This window comes from Microcebus murinus, chromosome 17 (assembly GCF_040939455.1).
Source record: "Microcebus murinus isolate Inina chromosome 17, M.murinus_Inina_mat1.0, whole genome shotgun sequence".
Taxonomy (NCBI): domain Eukaryota; kingdom Metazoa; phylum Chordata; class Mammalia; order Primates; family Cheirogaleidae; genus Microcebus; species Microcebus murinus.
The window spans coordinates 13,098,199-13,122,789 of NC_134120.1; the positions used below are offsets into that span (position 1 = coordinate 13,098,199).

At 32.3% G+C, this 24,591-nt stretch overlaps 1 protein-coding gene across 2 annotated transcripts in view; it reads left to right on the top strand.

Moving 5' to 3' along the window:
- PIGN (phosphatidylinositol glycan anchor biosynthesis class N) overlaps window positions 1-24,591 on the top strand; it is a 103,351-nt gene that overhangs the window by 63,519 nt on the left and 15,241 nt on the right. For both annotated transcript variants that reach the window (XM_012774488.3, XM_075993821.1), the window contains 8 exons: window positions 4,529-4,631; window positions 9,915-10,017; window positions 11,628-11,714; window positions 14,496-14,551; window positions 14,852-14,927; window positions 16,874-16,947; window positions 21,742-21,784; window positions 23,882-23,934. In XM_012774488.3, the coding sequence (XP_012629942.2) occupies window positions 4,529-4,631; window positions 9,915-10,017; window positions 11,628-11,714; window positions 14,496-14,551; window positions 14,852-14,927; window positions 16,874-16,947; window positions 21,742-21,784; window positions 23,882-23,934 (595 nt within the window). The remainder of the gene's footprint in view (window positions 1-4,528; window positions 4,632-9,914; window positions 10,018-11,627; window positions 11,715-14,495; window positions 14,552-14,851; window positions 14,928-16,873; window positions 16,948-21,741; window positions 21,785-23,881; window positions 23,935-24,591) is intronic.

Below are 24,591 nucleotides of genomic sequence, written 5' to 3' on the forward strand. Positions count from 1 at the left end.
CATTTTACTGAGTGATTCCAAAAGAGAAAAGACTTTTGGGAAGAGGATCCTATGCTTAATTTTCTTGTCAATTCATAAATTTTTAGTTCTTACACAAGGATTAAGAAATGGTTAAATTTTATCTGTGTCTCCCTTCCTGAAAATTTTCCTGAAAATATTTTTATCTCTTTTACTATTCTTAACTTTTTCAATTGACCTAGTAATGACCTTTATATCATTTTTTTCTTCCTTTTTTTTTATAGCATTGACATTGTTAAAGAATAGAGTGACATACCCTACCTCCCCCAATAAGCTGTTACTTAATCTGTGTTTGTCTGATATTTCTTGTAATTAAATTGAGGTTATGCCTTGTTGGCTAGAATACTATGTAAAGATGTTATGTCCTTTTTAGGGTCAGATCTGGAAGTACAGGATCTATCTATCCCTGAATAGTGATATCAGTGTTGATTATGCCCAGTTTTTCCACTGTAGTTTTACTGTTTTTTCTCCTCCCTTGTAACCAATAGGGTGTCTTTGTAGAGACACTCTCAGACCATCAGATATCCTTCTCATCAAAATTTCCCCTGGATTTAGCATCCATTCATAATTTTCCAATTCCAATAATCCCTGTGCATATATCAGAAGGCTCTCTGCATTCTCCTGTAAGAATCTTCTCTTCTTTCCTATTCATTCATTCACTTCCTTCTTTCCTATTTATTCATTCACTTTTCTCTTTAATATTGATGTGGACTCATGAATTCCTATTTTTTCAAAGGTCTTTAATTCATTACTGTTGATAATTTGGAACTCGTGATTATAATGTATTATTTTCTTAATGTAATGTTAGAGTCCATTTGCTGATATTTAAGATATTTTTATCAACATTCAAAAATGATTTTGGTCTTTTACTTTTTGTTCTGTATTTATTAGGTGTAGGTATCAATATTATACTTGTTTCATAAAAAGAATTTTGAAGCTTTCTTTCATTTTAAATACTTGGAAATAATTTATGTAGCATTGGGACTTTCTGGTCTGTAAAGTCTTGATGAACTTCCCTGTGAAACTATCTGTTTCTGTTTTTGTTATGTTATTTCCTGACAAATTTCTGTATGTATTACATGAAATTGGTCCATTTAGGCTTTTTATCTCTACTGGGGTCAATTTGGCAAAACTGTATTTGCCTAAGGAATTATAAATTTCATCTAGATTTTGAAATTTATTTGCATAGAGGAATGCAAAGTAGCCTTATGATTTTTAAAAATTCCCTTTTATTTCATTAGGCGTTTCTCTTACTTTTTCTTATTTTGTATATTTGTGCTTCCACTTATCCCCTTTTCCTGGATGAACTTAGCTAGTAGTTTGGGTTTTTTTGTTTGTTTTGTTTACTCTTTTCACTAGATTTTGTTTAGTTTTTTACTGGATTTTGATTTATAGTATTAACTGAATCTTTTATGTTTACTACTTCATTAATTTTTGTTTGATTATTTTCTTCCTTCAGCTCCCTGTTAGCTTACTTCCTTGTTGTTCTTATTTCCTTGCTTTTCAAGTTAGAAATTTAAATCATTTTCATTGTTTAATTTTTATTTTTATATTTGCTTAAAGTTGTGGCTTTTCCTCTGTGATTGCTATGAATATATTTTATAGATTCTGCTATTATAATTTCATTACCATTATTTTCAGAAATTCTATACTTGGCAGTATTTCTCCTTTCACACAAGAGTTATTTAATAGAGAGTCTTTTAATTTCCAGGTGGAAGCATCTTTAATTTTTTAGTTTCATTTTAATTTCTAGTTTTATTGCATTGTGTGTGAGTGTTGTTTGTAATATTTCTACTTTATGGCACTTATGTTTTCTTTGTGCCCTAGTATATATGATAAATTCTTGTGAATGTTCCATGTGTACTTGAGGCAAAAAAGTATGTATTCTTTATTATGAGACTGTAGTGTTCAATATATATCCCAAATCTTAACTATGTTGGCTATGTTTTTTCTATCATTATTTTTTGTCCATTTAACCTATCTTATATTGAGAGTGGTGTGTTAAAGTTTCCTTTTATTAGTATGTTTCTATATATTTCTCTTTACATCTCTTATAATTTTTTATTGATACTTAATTGTACATAGTTATGGGATACATGAAATATTTTGATACATGCATACAATGTATAGTGATTAAGTCAGTGTAATTGGGATATCTGTTACCTCAAACATTTGTCATCTCTTTGTGTTGGGAACATTCCAAATCTTCTATTCTGCATATTTTTTAAAATAAATTGTGTCTGTCTTTTTATGCCAATACCATGCTGTTTTGGTTACTATAGGTTTGAAGTATATTTTGAAGTCAGATAGTGTGATACCTGCAGCTTTGTTCTTTTTGCTGAGGTTTGCCTTGGACATTGAGGGTCCTTTGTGTTTCCACCTGAATTTTAGTATTGTTTTTCTATTTCTGTGAAGAAGGTCATAATTTTTGTTTTATATAGGTGGTTATTATGTCACTTGGAGTAAAATACTTATACCTGTTACACATTGTTGTGGAATGTTGCTTTTAACATCATAGGGTGTTCTTCTTTGCCTTATTGTTTGGGGCCTGAAGTGTACTTGGTCTGGTATCAGGATTGAAACTCTGGGTTTCTTACTGTTTCCATTTGTCTAGTCCATTCCTTTATTTTTAGCCTTTTTGAATCACTATATTTTAAGTTTGGCTCCTACATTCAGCATAGAGTTAGGTTTTGCTTTATATGCCAATTTGCAAATATTTTTCTTCTAATTAAGAACTTAAGTTGAGTCCATTTGTGTGTCTAACATGACTCTTAAGCTTGTTCTTTATTCTGTCAAATCTTCTTATGTTGCAGAAGAGAATACTTGCATATTATTTAACATTTCCTATGCTTCTTTCTCTATTTGGATTATCTTATACATTTTATTTATTGTCCTTATTGATTTTATTATACTATAGTCTTGGAAGGTTGAAGAAGAGATTCAGATCAGTTTACTGCTGTTGTTTGCCAAACACATAAATGTTCCTCTGGGCATGCATTTTAAACAAAATTATTTCCTCCTTGGGATGGGTAGAACTAGGTACTAGAGGATACCTACCAAATGGTTTGAGGCATGAAATAATTGAATAATTGATTCATAGGTAAGTCTTCAGTATCTCCAAAGATCTCCTCCAGGCACAAACACACCATGGTCTAGGTCCAATGAGTATTTTTGCTAATATGCTATGTTCCCCAAATGGGTAATATGTTATGAGACTGGTTCTAACTTATGTCACTCAAAATGGGGACTCTTATTCCCCTGTAGCACCTTATCAATGATTTAGACAAAAGTAAAACAAGGACAGAAAATATTTATAGTTTTACAGAAGAGGTTTCATTTGAACTGACTTTTAAATAAGACATATTGAAATGTTATTTATTCCAATGAAAATATGTATCAGGTGATGATAAGATTATTGCAACTACAAATCTGAAAAAAGTCAGAAGCTACTCATCTGAGGGTATTATAAGTATAACTTGCATAGTCTTAAATCTTGCAGTCACTTGACTTTGAATGAAAAAAAATTTTTTTTAGCCAGTTTTATTGGTCCACTAGAAAATGAAATTGTCTTTATATTTCACTTACAAAGGTATTGACTAGTAATAATAACAGAAGCTAACAGTTACTAAGCATTATATGCCAGGTACTATGCACTGGGAATATTTTATACGTGAAATGGTATTTAAACATTGCAACAACTTTTGAATGTTATCTCTATTTGACATATGGACAACTTACTGCTTAGACAGGTTCACAAACTTGCCCTACAGTTATACAATTAATAAGTGATTCAGCTGAGATTGCCTCCCAAGTCATCTATCTCCATATTCTAGAGCACTGAGGGATTAGGAGGTTAAGCACATTTCCTTCCCAAAATAGAGATGAGGGAGTTACATTTTGCTGCCCCCCCCCTTCATGTGCCTTTCCTCCACAGAGGTAGTTGCTTTTATTATCCTGTGGTAAAAAATAACTTTGTTTATTAAGATTACTCTTATTATAACTCTCATGCATGGTGAAGTCATTCTCTCCTGTTTCTAGTTTTCCAAGTGGCATACTATAACTGTCAGTGTATACGTTACAGTGAGAAAATGTGGAGGAAGAAGAGATTAGGAAAAATCCAATTCTGAGGAGTTAGTTGTCTTTGAACTAAGATATAAATGCCCGATTAAAAGAAGAGTTGCTGAATCTTGAGTAATATTTTTTATTTCATTAGAAAATAACAGATGATTCATTTAGGAGTTAAAATTATTACAGTGATGCAGGCTAAATATAAATTAAGAAAATCTGAGTTATTTAAGCCAAAAATGTAGTTAAAATAGTGAAATATAATTTTAATTAAAAAATGTAAAGTTTCTGATTTCTTACAGAAATGATTAGGGCAAATATAGCCTCTTATTAAAGGTCACACAAACAATAACTGCTGTAAATGATACTAGATGTTTCAGGGCTTCTAATCTAACATTTTTTATGTCTCTTGTACTGACAGATGACTTGCTTTGCTTTCTTGCAGCCTCTTCCTTGGTTGTGCCACTACTGAGTTCTCCAGTTCTCTTTCAGCGATTGTTTAGCATACTTCTTTCCTTGATGTCAACCTACCTACTTCTAAGCACAGGGTATAAACTTTTTAAAAATTTTGATTTTATAGCAGCAAGTTTTAAATGATATATTGACATTTTCTCTATTAGTATTTAACCTCTGGAAATGAAAATTGTTTTGTAAAACTTGAGGGATAAATTATAAATATTTTCTACTCTGCAAGAATTGTTTATGACTTGATTTGTAATTTGTTTTCATTTCCTTATCATTTTCATAGTATTGTCTGTTGTCTTTGTCTTTCTATTTCCTGAAGTTGCTAAAATGTTGTTTAACTAAGTGTTAGAAAATTCTGATTGATTATGAAAGAATTTTAAGTCTCAATGACTTTTATTTTTTGTTACATTCTTTCCATGCATTTAAATTATGCTTTGATTTGTCCATTCTTCTTTGAATGTAATATTTTGTTTTTATCCTTAATCTTACATGTATCATAGTTGAAATATCCCTTTGATTCAGGGAACTTTCAGGATATTTTCCCAAAAGTTAAAGAATCTATTTTTATTTAAGATTGAGATTTTCTTTAAAAAAAAATCCAGCAGTTGATTTAGGGTGAATCCTGAACCATTTTCTAGAATTCAGTGAGGACAGTGATGTACTCTTTCCATTTACTTTGGAGAAAATAATTCTTTCCTTGCTTTTGAATTTTATTATTGCTTAAATCCTTATGAGGGTAAGAAATGGGCACATTATAACAAACAATGACTAGAACAGACAAATTTAATAAACACCATTCATAGACAGTTTGAATTTTGGCCCAAATATAGGATCTTGATCCAGTTTAGACTAAACACAGTGTTTCACCATTTTGCTATCAATAATAGATTATTCACAGCTCGGAGTCTATAAAGCCATTTTTGGTCCAAGGCTCGGGGTTCGCTCTTTGGGAAACTTAGTTATTCTAATTCAGGATTAGAGAGATACTCTCAAAATTTTTTCATAGTAGTCTCTAACACCCTAAATGACCTAGACCCCAGGAATTCTTGTAGTCCCTGAATAGGAGATGATCCATTCCAGTGGGGTGCTAAACCTCCTCCTCTCACCAAAGCTCCCTACACCTCCTGTTGTTTCTTTTTCCCTTGCCTAATGAGATGTGGGCCACAGCTACAAAGATACACTATAAGCATCATGGAAATTTTCACCAGCTACCTAATAAGATGTTAGATGGGCTTGCTTTGAGATTTAAATAAAACTTGAAGTCTATAAGAATCCAGTTGTTCTCATTGAAGTGTGATAAACATCGCGAGAGCTTAAACCCCTTCACACGTTTCCCCTTTATTGGTGAAACTGCAGGATAAAGAATTTTGTTTTATTAGAATTCATCAAAGTAAAATGAATGAGAATATGTACAAGTTTTTGGTTTATGTAAGAAGCAAAAGATAAAAATCATTTCCATTCTAAGTGAGCATTTCGAGGTGACACATGAGTTTTATTAAGAGATCACACCGAGAGGTTGACTTAAGGAAATAAATGTTTGAAAAGGTCCAGAAATATGTGCTACAGTTCTACACAGTCATTTAATAATCAACAAACCTTCTCTTTATAAACCTTTATATTCTAAAACAATAATATGTAGTTGATTAAAAAATACCATCAAACTGGCTGGGCATGGTGTCTCATGCCTATAATCCTAGCATTCTGGGAGGCCAAGGCAGGAGGATCACTTGAGCTCAAGAGTTCAAGACCAGCCTGAGCAAGTGAAAGACCCTGTCTCTACAAAAAAATAGAAAAATTAGCCTGGTATGGTGGCATGTGCCTGTAGTCCCAGCTACTTGGGAGGCTGACACAGAAGAATTGCTTGAGTTCAGGTGTTTGAGGTTGCAGTGAGCTATGATGATACACTACTGCACTCTAGCCTAGGCAATAGAGCAAGACTCTGTCTCAAAACAAAAAAAAGCCTAGTGAAACAAAATTATATAATAATTTAAAAAAACATGCCAGCAAACCTAGAAATAGATCTAGTTCACTGGATTAAAAAGGAGGGAAAGAAGGAAGGATAATTAAAGTTTAATTTTGAGTGAAAAAATAATGTAGAGTGAGTTAATCTTATAACTTGCATTGGGGGTTATTATAATGCTTTCAGTCACCAGTTTAATAGTCATAAGACATACCAAAACAGATTATCACAAGTATGTTTTACTTATTTTAAGAAAATCTAAAAAGTGAAAATTTATATCCCAAATTAGAATATTAATGCTGAGTATGACCTTATTAATGAATGTATTAGGTGATACATTATTCAACTCAGAAACTATATTTAGCTTTGCAAAAAAACCTCAAAGGGTTATCTTGAAACAGCACAATCTAGTCATTTTAGTTCTGTATATGTTTTTGTGTTTCAAATCAGTTTTGCAAAACATAGTCCATGTGTTAGGGTTCACCATCATCATTTTGCATGACCTGGAGGGTTCTTTTTGTAAATTAGTGAAGGGTTCAGCATTATAGGATATTTAAAAGAAATGCAATTTTATTATATTATAGAAATATAATAATAGTAATCAGAAATTCTAACAATGAATCCTTGATTTAATGAATAAAGAAGATTCATTTTTAATCAGCACTTAATTATTTTTATGCAAATGAAAGCTATTATAATACTTGAAAATCGTTTGTTCTCTTGGTTAAAGATGGTTAAACATTTCTCTCTGAAATTTTGTTTACCTTATCCCTTTGCTTAGCAAACTATAATACAAAGTTAAATGCCTTGTCAGCCCTATTCAATTTGCACAGAGACCAAACCAGCAGATCCTAATTTGGTAAAGTTTTTGTTATGTTTTCTCTGAGACTGTGATGACATTTCATTGGTATTTCAGTTTATTAGTTCAGATATGCAGACTTTATACAAAATATTGATTGTCTTAAGAGATAAAGTCCCATAGGAAGATTGTTTTTATCTGATTTATTCATCTACACTTCATAAAAGAAAGCGATCATAGTGCATAGTTTTTGAAAGAAAGTAAAATCTATAGCACTGTTTGCAGAACTATGAAATTTATGTTTTTATATATTAGGAAAAAATAATTTCATATATAATTGCAAATAATTTTTAAAATTATGGTTCCCTTTTGTTCAGAGTATGCACCTTCTTTATTCAATTAATCAACAATTTTTTTTCTTTCACATCTCCAGTGTGCTGAGCACGATGCAGAGATACAGAAAGAATAGTGTACTACCAGTGTACAATAGAATTATAAGCTGCTATGAAATAAGGACTATATTTTACAGTATAGACAATTACAAAATGGAACAATTAAGTTATTGTGAGTTAGTTGAGTTGTGAATTGCATGACATGAAGAGTGACTAGAGAAAGAATTTGAGAAAGAGTTTCAGTTAGTGCCATCAAGACTCATGTGGAAGTTGAACGGACCTTTAGAGAATGGCCAGGATATAGGCATTCTAAATCTTTGCTTTCCATTTTTTTAAATCATTGTAGCAGTAATCTCAACACATTTTGAAAAGTAAGGATAAGAAAGAAAATCACTTACTAATTCTACTCCTTCTTTTGATGTTCTAGTGTTTCCTTTCAGGCTTAGCTCTGTGTTTGTCTTTTTAACTTAGACAGGTGTGCTATTCTGTATCTTTCTTTCTACCTAACATTATTTTAGAAACATTTTTCCAGGTTGCTTATAGGCTCTTAGCCACCATTTTAATAGATATTTAATAATTCATGATGTGGAGCCATTTTCTACTTTTTAAATTTATTTCCACTTTTTAAAAAATAGTATGTTTTTTAACTTTGAATTATCTTAAGAACACTGCCAATTTATAATATCTCCAAGAAACTAGTAGGGGTACTATTTCATCATATCCTTAACATTATTTGGTATTTTCATTTTTAAATAAGAATATCAAATGCTATTTTAATAGGCCCCAAATGGTACTGCTTTGTACAGTCTTCTGTACTTGTTTAACTAACGCTATTTTCTCATGTATGTAGTATCTGTTCATATCCTTGGACATTCTAAATCTTATATACCAAGTGATTTGTGTACGTTTTATCAAACCTAGATGTTTTCTTCTGCCCACTCTTCAATGTTTTAGTTTTATGATCTGTGGTAGAATTTAAAGAATTTTCTTTCTTTTGTTTTCTCGTGTTTAGAAAATTAGTGCCACATGATATATGTGGAGTTTAGTAGTTGAAAGAGTCAAAAAGGAAATATGGTTTTCTTTTGCTTTGCTCTGTTTTGTAACTTCTGATTAGGTAAATAACTCATTCAACAAATACTTCTTGTGACCTACCTAGGTCAGCAGTGGTGGGTGGCCACATAAACACAGACTCATTTTATAAACTAGTAGGAGATGCACACAAGTAAACATGTGATTAAGACAGTATAAGTACTATAATGGAGCATTTTGGGATTACCAAGGTGGAACATTTATCCCAAACTAAGTGGAAGTGGTTTAGAAAAGGCTGCTGTTACTGTTTTATCTCATGAGCATTTCTTCTTTGTTTTTGTTTCCATATTATACTCCTGCCTGTAGATGTTCCATAGATTATTTAGTCACTCCTCTGTGGACATGTAGGTTGTTTCCTGTTTTTCCCTTCTGTAAACAATATCACAACAAACATTTTATAAGGAAATCTTAGTACATATGTCTGATTATTTTCTCAAGGTAAATTCCTAGAAATGGCATTATTATGGTGTATGAATATTTTTGAGACTTTTGATACATATAATAGTAGTATTAGATGGCCTTCCAGAAAGTCTACATTCCTATAGAGAGAGTATGAGAGTTCCTTTTTCATTACACTCTTGTCAACACTGTTTTTTTTAATATTTATAAATATAAGTAAATATAATATCTCACTATTGTTTTAATTTTCATATCAGTTATTGATAAGGTCAAATAATTTTTATGTTTGTGTTCCTGTATTGCCTATTTTTTAAGAAAATTTGGAATGTTCATCTTATCTTTTTCTATGTATATTAATCATTTTACCTCAGAAATTATCTTTTCGTGTTTGTCTTAATATTTTCTTTCTCTTTTATGTATACATGTCATTTACTTTGTGATGATTTTTTAATATCTGTACTATTTTAAACATGTAATTATTTCAAGATTTAATAAATTTCAAAAAACATGATGTTGGAGTTGAAATTTATATTACTTTCATTTCCTACTTCTGAAAACTGTAGAAATTTTAAATGTTGTATTAATAATATTGTGACTTAGAAGTATTAAACATTATCAAAATTGTTCGGAGAAAGATCTCTCAGTATAAATATGCAAATTTATTTATTTTAATGTTTTTTTCTTTTCATTTCTACTTTCCCCACCTCACCCCATCCCCACCCCTCAGGTACGAAGCTCTCTTTCCATTAGTGTTGTCATGTTTGATGTGTGTCTGGATATACATAGAACAAGAAACCTTACAGCAATCTGGTGTTTCCTGTAAACAGCAGGTAGTGTGTCAAAATCATTGTTGTGTTTATTTGAGAATGTTAAAATATCCTTTATCCTATAAAGAAGCTGCAATGTTATTTCCTCAAAATTTTAGTATTTAAAGAACTTTAGTAAATTTTATTTGCTGTTAGTAATTAAGTTAAGCAATTAATTTGTAAGGAAAATTTTTACTTATCATAGAAAAGCACAATTTTATTGTTTTATAGGCAGTACATAGGTTGGGCTTTTCTTAGTGATTACTTGAGCTTGACTAATATAAAAAACATCAATATAGCTGAAGGGATAGAGGAGAAAAGAATGTTCTTTATCTTATTTCCTCTGTTTGCACATCCAATTTTTCCTTCCACCAATTTATTTTAGTCAGAATAATGTTTATGTTGTCACAAGTCAGTTTATGAATTTGATCGTAAGGTGACATTTTAAATTCCCTTTGTTGTTTCTCTGTTTCTAGTCATCCTGATCCAAAGTGCTTATTCTGTCGCCTTAATGACTGTGGGCTTCATCCAGATCTTAGACTGCTTTTGCAACACAATATGCTTTGAATTGGCTAACATCCAGCAAAATTTTGAGGATACCTTTATCATGCTAAGATAGAGAGTGGAATTGAGTCTTTTGTCTTATTTAGAACTGAAGATAATTCTAAGAGATTTGTGATAGAGTATTTATAATTTTACTGAAGATAAAATGATATTGCAGAAAAACACCTTCATGGTAGATCCTTCCTTAATTGGTTCCAGTTGAGTTTATAGGGAAATAATTGATCATTCAGAATAATTAATTTCAATAAAGAAAAAACTTTATGGAAGTGTATTTAATAATTACTGTTTTTTAACTTTCAACTTTAGAATATTAAAACAATACATGAAAAGCAGTTTTGATCAAAACCTGTAAATAGTCAGTGATTGGCCTTAATATTAAATATTACAGCAGTTTGAGGATCATTATATTATTTTTAAAATTCTATTTTTTAACCGAAATCAAGTCTATCTTTTTCTAGAAAAGTCTATTATAACTTCCCAAGAACTTGCTGGAAATTACATGGGGAGTGAAGGTGGAGAATGTCTTCCTTTGGACTCACCGAACAGTATTCTTTTTGGGGGGAAGGAGAATTAAACGACAGTGTACCCATCCTGTTGGAATTGAATGACTTTCTATTTTACCAAAGACAGTAATATTTTGCTTTTTCATAGGAAGAAAATAATTTCTCTGCAAATAGAATTAACAGAGGAATAAAGAAACAGAGACATATTTAATTTTACCATGCCTTTTAATATCATACCATACTTGGGTTTAAGAAGATTAGGAAGAAGGAAAAATTATATAGGGATTTAAAAGTGAAGCATTTATAAAGGATAAGAAAAAGCCCAATTCTTACTTTTATGAACATATATCAACACTACAACTCTGTTCTGTATATTATTAGCAACATATTTTACCTTTTGGCAGATTTTATTAATATATAGTTAAGGTATAGGAAAAAATTTATTCTTTATTTTTTTGTCAGCACAGGGTATGTTTCTAGCCATTGTAACTTAGCCATTATAAGGTTGCCTTTGAGTATAGAAGTAAGCTGTTATTGTGCATTAACATTTTTATTATTATCTTACAGCTCACCAGTATCCAGTTCTCCTATAATACTGACATAACTCAGTTTCGGCAGCTCTATCTGGATGACATCCGTAGGGCCTTTTTCCTTGTATCCTTTGTTGAGACTTTTGTTTTAAGAGCTGCAACCTCCTATTTAATGAAGTAAGAAGACATGGAAGGTGTTTCTGCCTGTCACTTACTAGTGGTGTTACCTTAGAGGCCAATTAACCTCTCTCTCAACTGTAGTTTTCTCATATAGTTCACATTTAAAAATTTTTTTAACTATAGAAAAGTATAAAGAATGATATAACAAGTGAGTGTGTGTATGTATTCCTACCATTCAAAATATCAACAATTACTATTTTGTCACATATGCATATATTTTTTAAAAATTAAAACATCACAGCTAAAGGTAAAACCTCTTTTTAACTCCCAACTCCAGTGTAATTACCCTCACCGTAGAATTGTTTTTCATGTGTGTTTTATACTAGCATCACTTTATATGACATTTATCTCACAAAGAATTTTTGGATCACATCAGAGGCAGTATTGTGAAAGTTATTAGTAGTGGAAGTTTAAAAGACAGTATAGCAGAATAAAGTCTCTCTTTGGGAAGGTTGGCTACCTAGCTGTTAGAAATTCATAGGGAAGTTTTATTTTATTTTATCCAGCTTTATTGAAGTAAAATTGGCAAATAAAAATTGTATTTTTATATTTGAGGTATATAACTTGATGTTTTGATACACATATACATTGTAAAATGATCACTGTAATCAAGCTAATTAACATATCTATCGCCTCACATAGTTACCATTTTCTTTTTTCTATTTTTTTATTTGTGATGAGAACACTTAAGATCAACTCTCTTAGCACAATTCAAGTATACAATATAGTATTAACTATAGTCACTATGTTGTACATTAGATCTCCAGACCTTATTCATCTTTCATAACTGAAACTTTTTACCCTTTGACCAACATCTCTCAGTTTCCTCTTCCTCCTAGCCCCTAGCAATGATCATTCTACTCTTTGGTTCTAAATTTGACTATTTTAGTTTATAAGTGAGATCTTTCTGTGTCTGGCTTATTTCACTTAGCATTCAGGTTCATCCATGTTGTCATAAATGGCAGGATTTTCCTTTGTCCTTTTTTAAGGCTGAGTCTATATATACATATATATATAGACATTTTCTTTATCCATTCATCCATCAATGAATATTTAGATTGTTTCCATGTTTTGGCTACTGTGAATAGTGCTGCAGTGCGTAGGGTAGTGTGCATATCTCTTCAAGATACTCATTTCGTGTATGTCCATTTTGGGGTGGGGAACCTGTGGCCTTGGGGCCACATGTGGTCTTCTAGATCCTTGAGTGCAGCCTTTTAACTGAATGCAAGTTTTACAGAACAAATCTTTTTAATAAAGGGATTTGTTCTGTGAAGTTTGGATTTGGTCAAGGGTCCACACTTGGGTTTATGGAGGGCCACATGTAGCCTTGAGGCCACAGGGTCCCCACTCCTCATTCCATTTATATAACCACGCTATAACTCTTTTCATTTTCCTCTTTCTTGTCCGTTGACTTCCAAGACACAATCCAAGGTCTCTTCTTAGCTTTTTATATCATGTCTATTCTCCTTTTTAAATTACTCTTCCTTTACTTAATCTTGAACTATATTTTTTTCTCCAAGGTCAGTCATTAACCTTCTCTTATTGTGCCTGGTTAATGCCATCTTCTAGAGCTTTGACAGACATTCTGTACAAACAACCCTGAGATCTGTTTTTCCAGTCTTGACTTCCTTCCTGATCTCAAGAGCCACATGTTCAACCTTCTGCTGCGCATCACCAAATATATGTTCCAAACTGACAACTGCCACTCCTCACTAAAGTCATTCTCTCTGGCAGGCTGCATCTGTATTTCATGATTCATCTTTCACTGTATCTTTAATAAACTCTGAGCCCCTATCATACCTATTTACAGTTTCTTGGCTATGTCATTTATTTTTGCACCGTTTCTTTTCCTTAAAATGTCTCTACTCCTACTTATCATCATAATCTTAGTCGCCACATGAGCATCTTGAGACTATTTTATTTATGTTTATGTTTTTAGTGCTTAGCTCTGTCTCCAACATGTACTAGACAATAAATGGTGGTTAGTTAGATGATTGGTTGAATGAATGGATCCATGAATACATTTAAGGCTAAGTTTACCAACTCAAATGCCACTTTTTCAGTGAAAGTTGTCATGATTCATACTTCCTCTCTGGTGTTGCTTTACCACTTTTATGTGGGTGTCTATACTAATAAAATAGCTAACATTTATTGAGCTCTTTCAATGGGCCAGGCACTATATTAAATACTTTACTAGTAGTGAGTTCTGGACACCAGCAGGATTAATATCTACTTTTTATTACTATACTAATACAAATGTAAGTTTAAGAAATGTCAAAAAGATGTTCAGCATTTTCTCATGTGTCATTCTCTATTCAATTATTTTAAAACATGATGTCTTGTTTCTTTTTGAGCATTTCAGAGTCTAGCATGTGTTTTACATGTAGTGGGCACACAGCAAACATATGAACTAAAAGTATGTCTTTCAGCCAAAAATGTCTGTGATATGCACTAGTCCACATTCTTTTGGGAAAAAAAGTTGTTAGTAGCCAACTATAGTCACAGTTCAACTTGTTCTTGTTAGGGAAGAGGAAAATAACCTTCCTAAGGTTATTTCAAAATGCATTCATAAGGAGATATGATGGAGCACTCATTTAAAACACTTCATGATCAGTGCATAATTAAAAAACAAATTATCCTCATGATACAATTAGCATCTTTTCTGAATGAAAAAGAAATTTGTATGAATTCTGACTTGTTTTGCCATTGCCTTAACTCTATTTAGGTTTTTTTCTTAGTGACAGCATTTTTTGGAACTGGAAATATAGCTTCTATTAACAGGTAATTTTAAATGAAAAGAGTATTTTGTAACCAAAAAATAATGCAAATTGGGATTTCTATACCTTTTGTCCTGTACTTCATTTTATACTAAATGATATATTTTAGAGATTTGTATGTATCAGCATATTCAGATCTACCACCCTGTTTCTTTTAGTGGCTTCATAATAGTTTTTGATATGATATATACTTGTGTTCTAGTAAAAATACAGAGAATTAATTTAAACATCCTATTTAGCAGAACATTCATTTAAAGTTACAGCATGAATTCTAAATCCTTTTTCTTTGCTTATAATTCCCTAGCTTTGACCTTGCTTCTGTATATTGTTTTCTGACTGTGTTTAGTCCTTTTATGATGGGAGCCCTGATGATGTGGAAGGTTAGTTTTCTTATTTTATTATTTTTATTAAGCTATTTATTGATTAAGATTATATGAATGCATTGTGACATTAAGATTATGTAACATTATGTTACATTTATATTATAAAGTCATTGTGACACAGTTAAATAGCAATGGAAAGAAGATACCCTTTCAGACTTGGCATTGATACCATTCTGAATTGGAGCCCTTACTCCAAAGTACATTAATTTTTTTGCTTCACTCTTAAGCCCATTTGAGTACTTTCCAAGGCTGTTTGATGAGTCAATGACTTAAACCATTTAGGATAGAACACTGCCTGGCCCATGCATATAAATGGAACCTTACAAAATAGTAAGGATTCCATGTTAGTCCTGGAAAGTCTTATCAAATGTGATTAAAGCCTGTGGGGAAGCCGTGATCAAAACTGCAGTGCTGTTCAATATTCTGAAGTTCCCAGAACCCATGATCCCCACCCGTGAGGTTGCCAACATGTTATCTTTTCTCATAATCCATGTACCTAGAATTGATGCAGTCATTCGACAAGTATGTCATTGAATGCTACGTTGAATAATGTACCAAGCACCATTCCGGTGCTGACCAGACAAAGATAATAACATATCCTCAGCTTCCCAGGGGTTTAGACTCTCCAGTGAAATGTAATTCATGTTCTTCCCCTTCTTCTCTAGGGTCATTATCCTTGTTTTATTTCCTCTACCAAATTCCCTTAACCATAATGCCTGGCACATTTTGTGTAGTTAGTATATATTTGGCTAAATAAAGTAACTGATACCTGCCTAAAATCTGATTACTTTCTGTTCAGATCATGTAAGTAATAATTGTTCGAGATATCAGTTCTCTTAATAGAATTAATATCTACTTTTTGTTACTACACTAATACAACTGTAAGTTTAAGAAATGTTAGAAAGAGATTCAACATTTTCTCATGTCCCATTCTCTATTGAATTATTTTAAAACATGTTATTATTTCCTTAATTTTCCTTGACATTTTTAAAAATTGTGGTTGTCCTTTTCCCAGTCTATTAAAGACCATGGGCCTTTAATTAAAAATAAGAACAAAGAAAGAAATACAAAGCTCAAAATTAGAATACAAGATCCATAATCTGCAGCATAATTCAGTAAGCTTTAATGACATAGTATACTTGACTTTTGTTGACTTATTTGTTCAGAAATAAGGGCCCTTCTGAGTTCTATATTATTCATATGTCCTTCACTTGAAAAAGAATTTTATGCAGTTTTAAACATCATTTATTTTCCATCTCACCCTCTTTTTTTTGAAACATCAAATAAATATATTTTTAAAAATTGGTCATGGGAAAGTAATACCTTAAAATATTAACAATATTAGCTCTGTATTATGGGTTTTCAGCCAACAAAAATTTTATTATACCTTTCCTTATATTTTTCAAATTTATTACAATGAGTATAGATTTCATAATCAGAAATAAATGTATATGTTTAAAAAGCCAAAAAGCGGTGATAAAGCAGCTGGATCATGTTTATAGTATTATAGTTTCAAATAACCATATGAACTCAGGGATTTGTGAACAAATTATCAATTTACCTGATTTATTTGATTTGGGCATTCTGGACCTTTCACATCCTCTTGGAATATTTTAAACATTCTCATTAATTATTAGAATGAGTTAAATAGAACCAAATTTGCAATATGTCATTGAGTGCTGATATTTTATTTGGGATATTTTTATTTGGGTTATTTATTGATATTTGCTGTCTTTTTTACTGCATTAATGTAAAATTTTAAATCAGTTTCATCACTATTTTATGTGTCATTGGTATCATGCCTTTATTTCAGTGTTTGCTCTATAGTAGTATATATGTTACTTGAGAAATTAAAAATATTTGTATAAGTAGAAATAGTATTTGTTTCAAAAAGTGTTTCAAATGCTTCAGTTACTTATGGCATCATCTGTTCTTTTAAACAGATTTTAATCCCCTTTGTTCTTGTCATGTGTGCTTTTGAAGCGGTTCAGTTAACTACTCAGTTATCATCAAAAAGGTAAGATGAATTAGTTTAAGAAGCATTGGATTTGTACATTTTTAGGAAACAAAAGTAAACATTTAAAGATATTTTATGTGGTTGCTATAATATTAAGATACTCTAATGTAGATAGTTTATTATAAAAATGAGAACTATTTTACCCTTTTAGTCAGAATTCACTTTTCATTAGAGGAAATTAGTTGATTAGGGCTTCTATCAAACAAATATGCTTTCTTAACAATAAGATACTTTTAGAATATTTTCAAAGCCAGGCATGGTGGCTCATGCCTATAATCCTAGCACTTTGGGAGGCTGAGGCGGGAATTTGGCTTTAGCTCAGGAGTTCGAGATCAGCCTGGCAATAGCAAAACCCCATCTCTACAGAAAAACAAAAAAAATTAGGCAAGTGTGGTGGTGCATGCCTGTCGTCTCAGCTACTCAGGAGGCTGAGGCAGGAGAATTGCTTCAGCCTAGGAGTTGGAGGCTGCAGTGAGGTATGATGACACCATTGCACTCTAGCCTTGGCAACAGAGCAAGATCCTGTCTCAAAAAAAATTATTCAAGCTAGTGAAAAGCCTCCTTAGAAAACAGTAAAGCGTAAGTGTTAAATTATTGAATTAATTTCTTGTTTGTTATAGATATACCTATGTCTACAAAAAACAAGGGATATCATTCTAACTTTTCTTTTGGCTTATTTCTTAAATATATATTAGACAAATCTGTGAACACAATTTCATTTTACATGGCTTAAAATTAACTTTTCTAAATGTTAATAATGTACACAGTTTCTCAGTCTTGATGTCTACACATTTCACAAATGGAATGTTTTGAGTTTTGAGGAATTTCTGGAGCAGTCAGTCTTAAGCAATCAAGACTATGGAAGAGAAGCTGTCAACTCAACTATTTGCTTTTTTTAACCAATAAAATTGCCTCATCAGCACAGGGGCTCTGAAAAACACTTGATATAAATATGAAGCTTCTTAGCAATTTTGTTATTCTTGAATCAAGCTGGCATATTCAATGCTGAAAGAAATAACTAATATTAGCATAAATTTGCATGTTGTTCTTGATGAGTTTAAGCTAGAACTGGGTTTGGCATATTATCATGCATATGCCATAATAAAAAAATTTTTCTGCTGCCGCTTAAGAATAGTAGAAATTTTATTTCTAGTTTTGTTTAGTATATTTTTGCAAGATATTTAGATGAATTTAATAATGAGAACATTTATGCCTTGTCAATATCACATAAAAGATGGTTACTTAGATGCTATGAAGCACTGGTGAATGACAAGTACTTTCCTACTTCTTTGTTAGTGGATAATCTTTTTAGAAGGGATTTTAATTAGGGTTTAAATAGGAACTGGGGACACGTGGAATCAGAATAGAATGCTTATTAAAGTGTGTGTGTGTGTGTTTATATCCCTATATTTGTATGTATGTGTGTATAGTAATTCAATCCTGAAACTAGTGCAATGAAAAATTAAATATAATGGTAGAGAACTGAGGCAAAGGTGACAAAATTGAGGCTTTATAAAAGCCTTCTCTTTTGACTTTTAAAACCTTGCATGTCACACTGACTCTTTAAATTTAATGTCACACATTGAACTGAGCAATTCCTTTTCCTCCTATTGAAAACTAACTTCTCATCTTGTTTTCTTTATTTAATCAATCATACAAGCCAAAGTCTATCCATTCCTCACTGCCAGATCCACTTGCCACATACTACTAGTATCATCTCTTCTTTCTGTCCACATTTTTACAGCCTCATTATTTATGTTACTAAACATTTTCTTACAACTCTTCAAGGCCTAAGAGTTAAGATAGGGGTGGGGATTTTACTAATGCTTGTTTATTAGGTCCATAATACCAAGCATAAGTTGGATATAACAACCAGTGAGAGGATTTTAACTGCTTTTCTTCCAACTCATCAAAATATGTATTGAACAAAAGTGAAGTAGGAAAGCTATGTTAGCATCATTTTATTTTGCATGACTTAAAATGAACTTTTCATTTAAGAACACACACACACTTTGATAAGCCTTCTATTCTCATTCCACATGTCCCCAGTTCCTATTTAAACCTTAATTAAAATCCCTTCTAAATATCAATAATGTATCTAGTTTTTCATTCTTAATAATGAGTTCATCAACAAAACTTTGTGTATTTTGGGTAGAGGCTATTAAAAGGGAGTATTTGGGCATGAATATTTTCTGATGGTTGATCTGTTAAGGATGGTTTTGGTGTAAGCAATGAAAATCTAACTAACAGTAGCTGACAGAAATAAGATTTATGTGTCTCACCTAGAATAGAGTTTAGAGGTTGGCAGCCCAGAACTCTGCAAAGCCATCAGGAACCCTTTCTGCTTTCCTTTCTTAAGGGGTTGCTTTTATCCTCGTGTTTTTTCTCCTTGTGCCTCCATGCATCTCATCTGCCGTCCAGATAGGAAGAAAGGGAAAGGACTAATGAGGGAAAAGACAGAGATCAGTCAGCTGATTCTTCCTTTCTGTCAGGGCAGCAGTGTCTCTCTCAAATATCCCATCAGGAGATTTCTGATTATGTCTCAATGGACAGAACTCTGTCTGGTGCACATGCATTCTGAACTAGAAGGTGGCTAGGGAACAAGAAGTTGTGGATTAGAACAGGGGTATAAAGCAACCTGCCGAAAGTGTCACAGCTGGAGCCAGTCCATTTCACAGTACAAAATGACATGGACCATGGAGACCTTCATCACCTTCAGAATGCAACAAAGCATAAGAGAGTATGAGAAGGCATCAGAGAAAGAGAAGAAAGTTTTAGGATTACAGAAGTATTCAGCAACCAACCAGATAATGAGATCTGAAGGGATGATTTTTTAGTTCTATATTTGATTAAATACTCAACTATATGAGAGCTATGGCTACAAAGCAGTGATTGAAAAAAAACTTGGGAAGATTATCAACAATTTGATCTAGCCACCAAAAAGCTAGTGGTCTCATGCCCTGTACTAATAGAAGTGAATATAAGATATTTTGACCATCATTTTGAATATACTATTTTGTTCTGGTGGATGTTTTGATCTCTAGGATGTTATACTTCCATATTTAGAAATCTATATTTGAATCAGAATTACTATAACATTAAATACCTTTTATTGAAGGAGTATTTTCCAGTAGAAACTGGAAAAGCCAGCTTAATTTTTGATTAATTTTATATGAAATAAAACAAAACTACTAAGTATTTCCCTTTTTAATTTATTAAAATTATTTTTATTAGAGTCAATTTTACTTAGTTTTCACAAAGAAGTTTTGCTTTATTTATCTGTTACTTCACAAGGGTTCTGAAAAATCATCTTTGTCATACAATAGAATCATTTTCTTTAGAAAAAAATATTTATTTTAAAAATCAAACAAAACTTTAAAAAAAAAAGATAAAGTAAGGTCTGTTACATTTGAATTGCATTTATTCTTTTTCTGTTGTTCCAGAAGAACTAGGTCCATAGAGTAGAATTTTTTGTTGTACTGATTTTTTTTTTCCAAAAAGCATAAGTACTTTTCAGTCATTGAAGGTGTCTAAAATGGAATGGATTCTTTTATTGGAACCACTAAAACTAGTGCTACACAATGCCTTTATTGGGATTGTTACTTTGGGAATTCATGCTTTAGGTAGAAGGTTGTGCTGGATGGCCATTGCATACATGGATAGGATCACTCTGCATTATTTCTTGCAATTGCATGTGAGACTACAATTATCTCAAAGTTTAATTTAAAAAATCATAATTCATGTCCCATTCATTCCATTGCAATAAATATTCAGAGTGTTGAATAACTTTTTTTTTTATTTCAATATGTTTAGGGGTACAAGTGGTTTTTTGATCCATGGATGAATTGTATAGTGGTGAAGTCACGGCTTTTAGTGTACCCATCACCTCAATAGTATATGTTGCACCTGATGGGTAATTTTTGATCTCTCACTCCCTTAGCCACCCTCCTCACTTCTGAGTCTCTAAAGTCTATTATACCACTTTGTATGAACACATATACACATCACTTAGCTCCCCTGTGGTATACACAAACACACACACACACTCCACCACATTTTCTTTATCCATTCATTAATTGATGGGCTCTTAGGTTGATTACATATCTTTGCATTGTGAATTGTATTTCAGTAAACATACAAGTGCATGTGTCTTTTTGATCTAATGACTTCTTTTCCTTTGGGTAGATCCCCAGTAGTGGGATTGCTAGATTGAATGGTAGGTCTACTTTTAGGTCTTTGAGGAATCTCCATACTGTTTTCCACAGAGGTTGTACTAATTTATAGTCCCACCAACAGTGTATAAGCATTCCCTTTAGACCTCATCAGCACCAACATCTAGTGTTTTTTGAATTTTTAACAATGGCCATTCTGACAGGGGTAAGGTGGTATCTCATTGTGGTTTTAATTTGTATTTCCCTGATGATTACTGATGTTAAGCATTTTCTCATATGTTTGTTGGCCATTTATATATTTCCTTTTGAAAAATGCCTGTTCATGTCTTTTGCATACTTTTTAATGGGGTTATTTGTTTCGTTCTTGCTGATTCATTTGAGTTCCTTGTAGAGTCTGGATATTAGTCCTTTTTCAAATGTATAGTTTTCTAATACATTATTTAACTCCAGCTCATCTGAGGGACAGTCACCCATGATCATGTGAAAAGAACTCTTATTGAAAGTAATATTTTGAGAAGCAAAAACACTAACAGAATATCAGGTTATTTGATTATTCTCAGTTGGATTTTAATGTGCTTGAAAAATGTGCCTATTATATGTAATTAAAAAATTTTTTTTCCAGCCTTTTTCTCATCGTTCTCGTCATATCAGATGCTATGGCTTTGGTAAGGCATTATTGGATAATCAATATGAATAAGATTGAGAAACTTAAATGCTGAGTTAATTTAATCAAGAGAAATATGAATGTGTTTCTGTATGTGAAATCTTTAGATATTGAGTTCTAAGTGCAGGCATAATTTACACATATAAATTACTTTCTTTTTATGTTAGTTATCCAGTAAGAGTGCTCTTCTTAAGGTGTCGAAAGTCTTAATACTTGATTTATTCAATCTGTCATTTTATATCTACTGTTCCATGTTCCTTTTGTATCTGAAATGAACCTTTCAAAAGAAATCAACAGAAAAAGCTAACTTTAGATTTAGATAATATTTCATTTTCTGATTGAAATGTTGATTTTTAGCCCTTCTCTCAGATTAAAAAAGAAAGGAAAGGGCAGGAGGGAAGGGAAGAAAAAGGAAATACAGCTTTTCAATTGGGAAGATGTTATCAACATGTAGCTATAATAAATAAGTTCTGAGTGAGGAATGTTAACAAAAAGAAGAATGTATTTTATGTCTGCAAGTTTGGGGATTCCGAGATCCACCCTCAGGTTCAATAATTCACTAGAAGGATTCACAGAACTCACTGAACACTATTATATTCACAGTTATGGTTTATTACAGTGAAGTGATACAGATTAAAATCAGCCAAGGGAAGAGACGCAGAGGGCGGAGTCCAGGAGGACACCGAATGCAGAGCATCTGTTGTTTTCTCACTGTGGAGTCAGGACAGCATTCCTCTCCCAGTATCAATATGTAACAATACACACAGACTATTGCCAGATACCCGAACTTTGGTGTCCAGACTTTTTACAGGGGCTTGATCACATACTGCCCACACAGCTGACCTTTAATCTTTAGTCCTTCCATGGGTAGAACCAATACACATGGCTCAAAGCCCCAATCATAAATCAATTGTTAAGACTGTCTGGTGGCCAAGGCTCTAGGCAGAACTTCTACTGGGAATGACATTTCAAGGACCAAGAAATCAGCCCTCAGGAGCTGAAAACAAAGGCCAGAGCTCTTTTTGAGTAAGGTTAATCCTTTACCATATAACATCCCATGCTACAAGTGACTACACACACCTATCAGGGTAACTTCCCAATCAGATTCCTAGTGGCTCAATTTAGATAAGAGCATTTTTGGGTTATGGAACTGTGTATCCAATATATTCTGAAATTGACCACACATAATGTAAGAACAAAGCAGCTTTAATTTTTGCTCACAAAGTGGCAAATAAGCAAGACGTGAATAGAGATTAAAATTCTCTGATTAATTTTATAGAAAGGGATTGCTTAATTTAACTTTTAAAGCCAGTTGCTTCTGCTTACTTGACTGGCATCATCTCTTACACCTCTCTCTTTATTTTTCCTACACTTCCCTTACTTTGAACCTACCATGGTCTACCTGGACTCTCTCAGTATTTATATAGGCTATTTCATCTCTCAGACACTTCTGTCTCCCCAACTTCTTCTTTCATCTGACTCCTGATTTTCACTTAGATTTCACCTTTCATTGGAAAACCTTCCCTTCTACCCCAGTCAGTGTATGTACCCCTTCCTCTGTGCTCCCATAATTGCCTGTGTTTTTTAATGAGAATAGTTACTCTTCTCTTGCACTTGGATGCGTGCACACACGCTCTCTCATGCATGTGTGCACATACACGCATATACACATGCCTGATAATTTGACTGAATCACTCACTAGATCATATGCCTTGTGAGGGGGAATTTATCAGCACATAGTAGTTAGTCAGTAAATATTTATTGATGAATGAATGATATAGCTTCTTTCCCTAACATCTTTGATATTATTTAGTGTCTTTTACAAAAGTTGACTGATTCTTCTTTATTTCTAGTTATTCACAGGTATCACTTTTGTGTCCATTTGATTGAATGATAATTTTGTTTCTGGATTTTAGACTATTGCTCATTTTAATCTGAGCAAAAATTTCAGTAAATGGACTATTTTTGTTGATTCTAGTCAGATAGTAGTTCTGAAGGATCAGAAATCTGTAACGTACAATCCAAAAACAACTTTGGTTTTAGACCAACTCTAACTAGCTTTGTTTTTAATGTAGCCATATTTCTTTTTATTTTATAGCACTTTTTCTTCTTGGTCAAGGATTATGGCAGCTGGCTTGATATTGGAACAAGGTATAGTATATATAGTCGTGCATCACTTATCAGTGGGGATATGTTTTGAGAACTGTGCCATTAGCTGATTTTGTCACTATATGAACATCATAGAGAGTGCATACATAAACCTGAATGGTGTAGCCTACTATATGCCTAGGCTATGTGGTGTAGCTTATTGCTTCTAGGCTACCAACCTGTACAGATTGTTATTACACTGAATACTGTAGACAATTGTAACACAATGGTAAGTACTTGCATATCTAAACATACAAAAGATACAGTAAAAATACAGCATAAAAGATTTTTAAAATATGGTACATCTGTATAGGGCACTTGCCATGAATGAAGCTTGCAAGACAGAAAGGTGCTCTGTGTGAGTCAGTGAGTGAGTGGTAAGGGATTGTGATGGCCTAGGACATTACTGTATAGTTATGCTATACTATATGTATCAAAAAATTTTTTTTCTTTCTTCAATAATGAATTAACCTTAGCTTACTGTAACTTTTTTGCTTAATAAACTTTTAAATTTTATTTAACTTTTTGACTTTTTTGTAATAATACTTCCCTTAAAATACAAAAATCGTATAGCTGTACAAAAGTATTTTCCTTCTTTAAATCCTTATTCTATAAGCTTTTTTCTATGTAGAAATTTTTTTGTTTGTTTTTTTGAGACAG